General features: G+C 44.0%; 1 protein-coding gene across 1 annotated transcript in view; it reads left to right on the top strand.

Moving 5' to 3' along the window:
- tns1b (tensin 1b) overlaps positions 1-8549 on the top strand; it is a gene marked incomplete at its 5' end in the record, with an annotated part of 254067 nt that overhangs the window by 51713 nt on the left and 193805 nt on the right. The window contains one exon of the mRNA XM_083641496.1: positions 5972-6009. Within this exon, the coding sequence (XP_083497622.1) occupies positions 5972-6009 (38 nt within the window). The remainder of the gene's footprint in view (positions 1-5971; positions 6010-8549) is intronic.

Raw genomic sequence — 8549 nt, 5'->3', positions numbered from 1 at the left:
TCACACATGGCACAAGCATAATCAGAACCATAGACTTAAAAAAAAGATGGACTTAGCTAGTGAGTGTGATGTCACCCATTGGTTTGTGGACTCCTGTTTTGAAGCCTCAGGTTTGGCATTTTGGCAGCTGCCATCTTTTTTTTTTTTTTTTTACCCAGAAGTGATGTATTTGTACTCCATATTTGGAAGAGAGGGGTTTGGTCTGTGATCGGCAAACTGCACAATCACTGGACACAAAGACACCCAAAAACAGTCTTTTTTTAATTGTCTATTTTACTCTAAACGTGTGAGTTATACAAAAACTCACCCCCGTACAGTAGTCACGGAAGGTGAAATTACAGTAGCTATTCACCTTATTCTTTGCCCATACAAGGACGCTTCTGCATGACGTCATTTCGTAATCGTCTTTCCGGTTTTAAACACGGAAGTAGAGTACGCCTAGACTTGCCAAAAAGCTGTTTTCAAGCTAAAAAACCCCCAAACTGTTTTAAAGTTTTAATATTCGTCGGGTGAGAACGTAACATATATGTGACCAGTTTATCAGAATATTAAACGTCTATTGGAAAATCCTTAACGAGCAGCGAGGACCGGGAGCGCTGACTGTGTACCTATCTGTCAACCCCTACTACTGGCAGTGAGAAAACACCGTCAACGTTCTTTTGTAACTAATGTTAAATGCCGACCGGGTTACAGCCATCGGCTCCTCGCAGCAGTAATGTTATGAACATGTAACTGAAGTTGGCCACAGTGTAGCTTAATTCTGAATGTTGCCAAACTTCATTCATACTGACATTTTATTTTGAAAATGGCCACCAACTAGCGCTGAACCGGAAGAACAAATACGTTGCATCGAACGCGGAAGAGAGAAAAAGTGGGGCGTGGTGAATAAGGTGAATACAGTGTATATATAGAGACCAATTATTATTATTTCTGCTGTAAAGTCGGACATTTTAACACGGGGTGAATGGGGAATGACTCCCTTTTGGAGCCAGCATCAAGGTGGCCATTCGAGGAACTGCAGTTATCGGTACTTATCCGCATTCGCCTCAATGCGACCAACCGAAACAACCCCTTCCATCAGGACTTCACATACAGTACAATAAGGACTTACTAAAGACAGTGGATTATTATGTGTCACTCAAGCATCATTTGTTATGTCCAATTTTGGTGATTGTCATGTTTTCACTTCAGTAGAAGGATGATGTGGTACAAATACTTCTCAGACCTTTTCCAAACCCATTGCATAATGTCAAAAAAATCTGAAAATACTTCCCTCAGATGAAGTATGATGTAATGTTGTTCATCTTGCGGCTGCTGCTTCATAGAGTCTGTCTCAGTGTGGAGTGGATCTGTGCTCTGTGATAGAGGATCTGCTCCCTCGTGTCGTGTGGGACTCCATTCAGTTTGACCCTGGGAACTCAAATCTTTATGGGACTGACTGTGTAGCCGGTAGGATTTCATGGTGCCACCCACATTTGAAGGCCTCTAATTAAGAAGTCAAACCGACTTTCAAATGTTACCCCCCAAGTGCAAATATAGTCCCGCCAGTGCCTAAATAGAAACTAAATATACCATGAAGTAATTACACTTTTGACTCTATATTTAAAAAGGGGAGCTTCTCACTTTCCCTGGTCTCAGCGCTTAAACTCTGTTTGCACAACGGTTTATTTGTGAAATTTACTATAGCCATTTTTAGCTGATATCAATTCTTATGATTCAATAATAAGCATTTTATGTAGTAGTGTACGATTGATGTACATGAAGACTGCTGTTACAGTCCCCCCCCACAGGCACACTTCCTTTGACCTTTGACCCATGCATGTGTGCACTCCATCAGTGTGTACCTGCGTGTGTTGCTTGGCCTCCTGCTTCCATACACAAACCTTCCTGTTATAAATGAGTGTTCGTGTAAAAAAACAAACTCTCTGCTGGATAAGATTTAAGGCCTTGTACCTGTTAGGTTGACCCTAGCTGCTCTGAACACTTAACCTCTAAACCTGAACCAGGCTAAAGCCATGTAAGGTTTGTGTTACTAACTTGTGCAATCAGTTCCACACATGTTCAACTACAGTTATACCGCCCATGGCATATTTAGTCTACATTTCAACTTGCAATAATACTAATCATCTATTATAATAAGAATCTTTATTTCTCTCACATTTTTCAAAATACAGTTACTGTACAAGGTGATGAAATTAAAAGCAAAAAGGTAAAATAGACCATAAAAGTAAAGAGCAACATTAAAAGAGCGATTTCAATATAGATTTGAAATCTAGACGTTGAAGCACCTAATAAATTATGATTACGTGTTGTAAACACATAAATGATAATCACAAAATACTTGGTCTTTTGAATAGACATGAACCTGAAATGTATACTATGTGTGAAATGAAATGTAGCAGACTTGTAAAATCCAGTTAAAGATATTGCAGGCAGCAGGCAGTCAGGCTTATCCAAACATCATCCCCTACATCTCTTTTGGATTCCTTTAAAATGTTTATTCAGACATCAGCCCAATGAAGAAAATAAAGGAGAGAACGCAGGGTTTCAGGAACAAAGAACTGGGGCTGTATCCATAAAGCTTGCTAGTAGTACTAAGAGTTACTACTACCACCAAAGAACTTACATTGATAAGAACCGAAGGCTAATAGGTTGTTCCATTGCAACATCAGCGGACAGCAAATCGGCCATTTTGGTCTGAAGGGACCTTTGTTTGGCTGTCATGGTTCTGTGCTGTTGCCCCATTGTCCAAGGGGGAGTTTTGTTTTGTTTTCAGGCCAAAATGGCAGCAGCGCTGTGGTAAAAAAAGCACCAGCATTTCGACTCTTGCCTTCAATACTCTTTGTAGAGATACGGCCCCTGATTTATGAGGCTTTTTAGAGAATTAACTCTGGGATTTGCAGGACATAGAGCTGAAGGCACACTGGGCTTAGAGAGGATGGGATTCAGGAAATATATCACAACACACACACACACACACACACACACACACACACACACGCACGCACACAACACACACAACACACCAGAACACAAGGCTTCAAGAACAAACGGTGTTTAGGGAACATGTGGGTTTGTGGGAACAAAGACTACAGAGGGAGTGTAACAGCATAACACAACATCACACAGACATGATCTCCACTGTCACACAGTGTGGAGAGACTGGCCATCTTCCAGCTTCAAATCAATGACTTCACAGCCAATCACAATAGATATTACACTCTCTTTGAAAAATGTGGCCCGGGACAGGAAGAAGAACTCATTTCATAAGGGGCGTTCCAGTAAAAGCATAGAGTTTTCTCCTTTATTTGGAAAGCCCGTGCCTCAGCACCCGGTGCTTTGTTTTGAGTCGGTGATCTGCTGTGGCTGACAATTTACGAGCCACAGGTCCAGGTGCTGCCCCCTATTGACCCTTATTTGTAGACCCAGTGGGAGTCCAGAGAAAGGGCTTGTGTGTGGGGGGGGGGGAATATATACAATATTCTTTGTATATGCATGTTCACTTTTTGGAAATATAAAATCTACAGTTTCTCTCCTCTCTTACCCCCTCAAATCTTTGTTTCCTTTGAATGAATGCAGACTTTATTTTTTATTTTTAGATTATTTATGTTGTGGAACAGTTGGCCTTGGCCTGAACTTTGACCCCATTGTCCCCATGATAGACTGTGTATAGTATAACAGTATCCTTAGTACTGGCTGCTATCCTGGATGCTGGCACTGTGCTTTCCAAAGTGTGGTCTGCGACCCCTCGTCAAGCTGATGTTGGAGTATACAGGACTAGCTGCCACCGGCAAGGCTCCAAGTTGAGGCTGGTGCAGAGGTCTATCCCAGCCTTAAGCCTTGAGGCTGGAGCAGAGGTCTATCCCAGCCTTAAGCCTTGAGGCTGGAGCAGAGGTCTATCCCAGCCTTCAAGTTGAGGCTGGAGCAGAGGTCTATCCCAGCCTTAAGCCTTGAGGCTGGAGCAGAGGTCTATCCCAGCCTTCAAGTTGAGGCTGGAGCAGAGGTCTATCCCAGCCTTAAGCCTTGAGGCTGGAGCAGAGGTCTATCCCAGCCTTCAAGTTGAGGCTGGAGCAGAGGTCTATCACAGCCTTAAGCCTTGAGGCTGGAGCAGAGGTCTATCCCAGCCTTCAAGTTGAGGCTGGAGCAGAGGTCTATCACAGCCTTAAGCCTTGAGGCTGGAGCAGAGGTCTATCACAGCCTTAAGCCTTGAGGCTGGAGCAGAGGTCTATCCCAGCCTTAAGCCTTGAGGCTGGAGCAGAGGTCTATCCCAGCCTTAAGCCTTGAGGCTGGAGCAGAGGTCTATCCCAGCCTTAAGCCTTGAGGCTGGAGCAGAGGTCTATCCCAGCCTTAAGCCTTGAGGCTGGAGCAGAGGTCTATCCCAGCCTTAAGCCTTGAGGCTGGAGCAGAGGTCTATCCCAGCCTTAAGCCGACAGAGGCTGGAGCAGAGGTCTATCACAGCCTTAAAGGGATAGTTCGGTTTGTTTGAAGTTGGGTCCTATCAGCTAGTCACATACACTAACGTAATTAGGTACAGTGTTCTGGACGCTGAGCGCAGTGTCTAACGAGATCCGGCACCCAGAGGAGCAGCCTCGCGCAGCCTCACCAGCTTTTTCTCTCTCAGTACTGGGGGTCAACAACTAAAACGTAATTTAGCCACCTAAAACACCTAAAACAACGCCCACCTAAACAAATCGATATCTGTGTACATGCACGCTCTATTTTGACAATTTTCAGCGCTTTACTTTTCCGCAAAACAGCAGTTTCATTCGGCACTGCTTTTTCTCCCAACCGTACAACCACCGTATTCCTCCGCTAAAGCCAGCACAGAGCACAGAGCCGCGGTTTACAAAACAGGAAGAAGAGAGATAAAACACTGACTTACTTTAAAGACAACAAGTCACCTGGCCTCTCTGGTCTGGGTCGTTTTCCCCAATTTATCCTGGGAATGGTGAATAAGGTCTGCAGCCAGGGCACCCAGGCATTTAGGCAGCAGGCGCATCTCTCTGCCTGTTCACTCTCTGCAAAAGTTCCTCTTCTGTATTCTCTCTGGTTCATAATTGTATCCTCTTGTCACCAAGGTGAATGGCATATCATCCTCGCTATCAAAATCACTCATATTTTCGTCCGTGTATTCTATTTGTTGTGTCTTCAAACCGGGAGAAATAAAATAGCCTACCCCCAAATAACTGCGGAGTAATCCAGTGCTGCGGCTCTGACCTGGCTTTTAGCGGAGGAACACGGTAGTTGTACGGTTTGGAGAAAAAGCAGTGCCGAATGAAACTGCTGTTTTGCGGAAAAGTAAAGCGCTGAAATTGTCAAAATAGAGCGTGCATGTACACGGATATCGATTTGTTTAGGTGGGCGTTGTTTTAGGTGGCTAAATTACAGTTATAGTTTTAGTTGTTGACCCCCAGTACTGAGAGAGAAAAAGCTGGTGAGGCTGCGCGAGGCTGCTCCTCTGGGTGCCGGATCTCGTTAGACACTGCGCTCAGCGTCCAGAACACTGTACCTAATTACGTTAGTGTATGTGACTAGCTGATAGGACCCAACTTCAAACAAACCGAACTATCCCTTTAAGCCTTGAGGCTGGAGCAGAGGTCTATCCCAGCCTTAAGGCTGGTGCAGATGTCTATCACAGCCTTAAGCCTTGAGGCTGGAGCAGAGGTCTATCCCAGCCTTAAGCCTTGAGGCTGGAGCAGAGGTCTATCCCAGCCTTAATCCCACAGAGCCCAAACCTAACATTGGGCAGCATCAGCCTGCTAACGGCAGATAATATTTGACTTTGACCGCAGAACAAACACGCTGTGGAATTTGAATTAACCTCTTGCATTTTCATACCTCCTTGACAACTACTCAATGTCATGATTCACACTGCAGGGCACTGTTTGAATTTAATATACGTTTGGGAGATTTTTTGTGTGAATTTTGAACTTAATTAAGTTTTCCCCTCTTTTTCTCCCTTTTTCTCTAGTGTGCCGAATAGCTTGCCACAAGAAATGTGAAGTGAAGGTAAGACACTTTCTGGAAAAACAAACACGCACGCACACACACACACACACACACACACACACACACACACACACACACACACACACACACACACACACACACACACACACACACACACCACAACAACAACAACACAACTGATTTGTCATGGTTGAAAAAATATTTGCAATTTTGTTTATGGGTTGTTGCACCAAATGGGCAGGGTTTACCGTGTGGAAAGATACAATGACAGAAAGTTAAGACAATGCCAGTAGTATTCAATGCTCAATTCTTGTGAGTGTCACCTTAAATGATTCTGTCTGTCATACAGGATCGGGGATGCAACCTCTGCAGTGAACGCACATTCTGAACAGACCTCTCCGTACCTGCTCTTGAATCCCCAATCCTGTAGTGTAGAGCCGCAGCACCTTCTGCTGCTCAGCAGAAAGTTCCACATTAGGGCTTTAATATTAATTTAACTTTAAAATGTTAAAGCAGCTACGAGCAAGATTTTCGATTGTTATTAAACAGTCTAAATTTAATATCGATGCATCACATCTTACCTGTAATAGTAGACGATACCAACGCAGAGTAGTCTCGCTTAAACCCGGAGTGAATCGGCCAGTGTTAGTCTGTCTGTGGCCAGGGAAGATCAGGAAGTGAAATGAAACGGTTTGCAGCAGCCACTTCGGCCATAACCACAAAATAACTTCCAAAAAACCTGTTAGAATATAACGAGAGATGTTCGCGAGAGTAGCAAGCCCCTCCTTGAAACCCTCCCTTGCGTTCTCCTTGTTTATGTTCTGTTGCTAGGCAGAGCGAAACGGCAGAAGGCAGGCAGCTGCGTTTCACTTCCGGGTTTATCCGGTCCGCCGGTAGACAGATTGAGAGAGAGAGCCCCCTGGTGACGCGAGTCTAGACAGACACAGACTCTATAATCATCAAGAGAGCAATCTCCGATTCACACGGCTTTGGTCTCAGCTACTATTATAGGTAAGATGTGATGCATCAATATTGTAATTATACTGTTTAATAACAATCGAAAATCTTGCTCGTAGCTGCTTTAATCTTCTAGTTTGTGAATTAAAAGTTTAGCTGGACTTTTTCTCTTTCTTTAGGATTACATTTCCTTATATATACTTCCCCTTATTATTCCATATATTATTCCTTATTCTTTATATACTGTATGATATTGGCAAATTTTTAGACCAGTATTACTGAGAAATAGTGTTTGTTAACAAGAGGAACCAAATGATCTCTATTAAACTCAACAAAAAGTCTTTTTAGACTTTACTTTAAGCTGTATACCATTTCTCCAAAACCAAAACATTGCTATGCGTGTTGTTTGGATGTTCTGAAGGTCTCCTACTTAGCAATACATGAGAACGGCCCTTTAAAATCCACGTGAGCTTATCAAGAGGAAATATTATGTTTTACGGTAGATGGAGTCAGCTGCACTTCAGTATGCTTCTCTGTGTGTGAGTGTGTGTGTGTGTGTGTGTGTGTGTGTGTGTGTGTGTGTGTGTGTGCGTGCGTGTGCGTGTGTGTGTGTGTGTGTGTGTGTGTGCGTGCGTGCGCGCGTGCGTGCGTGCATGCACATGTTGGGGTGGGTGGGAAGCTTGTGTTTTGCAAAAAAAAAAAAAAAGTAAGTATCTCTAAACAAGTGCACGTTGTCCCAGAGCGTGTTTAGATTGGACGAACTCTTGGCGTCTTGGAGATCACCCGGCGTCTAAAAATAAAAGACCTCTGGAAGGAGTCATCACTTGATGACTCCTTCCATCATCTTGTTTTTCAAAGGCACTTCGAAGAAAAGAGGAGGCAAAATGGAGAGTGAAGTTGAATTTCCTACAAGGGTGTTACAGAAGGAAGGGTGTGTGTGTGTCTACAGTATGTGTGTGTCTATGTGTGCGTTACAGAAGGAAGGGTGTGTGTGTCTACAGTATGTGTGTGTCTATGTGTGTGTTACAGAAGGAAGGGTGTGTGTGTGTCTACAGTATGTGTGTGTCTGTGTGTGCGTTACAGAAGGAAGGGTGTGTGTGTGTCTACAGTATGTGTGTGTCTATGTGTGCGTTACAGAAGGAAGGGTGTGTGTGTGTCTACAGTATGTGTGTGTCTATGTGTGCGTTACAGAAGGAAGGGTGTGTGTGTGTCTACAGTATGTGTGTGTCTATGTGTGCGTTACAGAAGGAAGGGTGTGTGTGTGTCTACAGTATGTGTGTGTCTATGTGTGCGTTACAGAAGGAAGGGTGTGTGTGTGTCTACAGTATGTGTGTGTCTATGTGTGCGTTACAGAAGGAAGGGTGTGTGTGTGTCTACAGTATGTGTGTGTCTATGTGTGCGTTACAGAAGGAAGGGTGTGTGTGTGTCTACAGTATGTGTGTGTCTATGTGTGCGTTACAGAAGGAAGGGTGTGTGTGTGTCTACAGTATGTGTGTGTCTATGTGTGCGTTACAGAAGGAAGGGTGTGTGTGTGTCTACAGTATGTGTGTGTCTATGTGTGCGTTACAGAAGGAAGGGTGTGTGTGTGTCTACAGTATGTGTGTGTCTATGTGTGCGTTACA

Source organism: Poromitra crassiceps (assembly GCF_964638095.1).
Source record: "Poromitra crassiceps genome assembly, chromosome: 8".
Classification (NCBI taxonomy): Eukaryota; Metazoa; Chordata; class Actinopteri; order Beryciformes; family Melamphaidae; genus Poromitra; species Poromitra crassiceps.
This window is presented reverse-complemented; position numbering and strand designations above follow the sequence as displayed.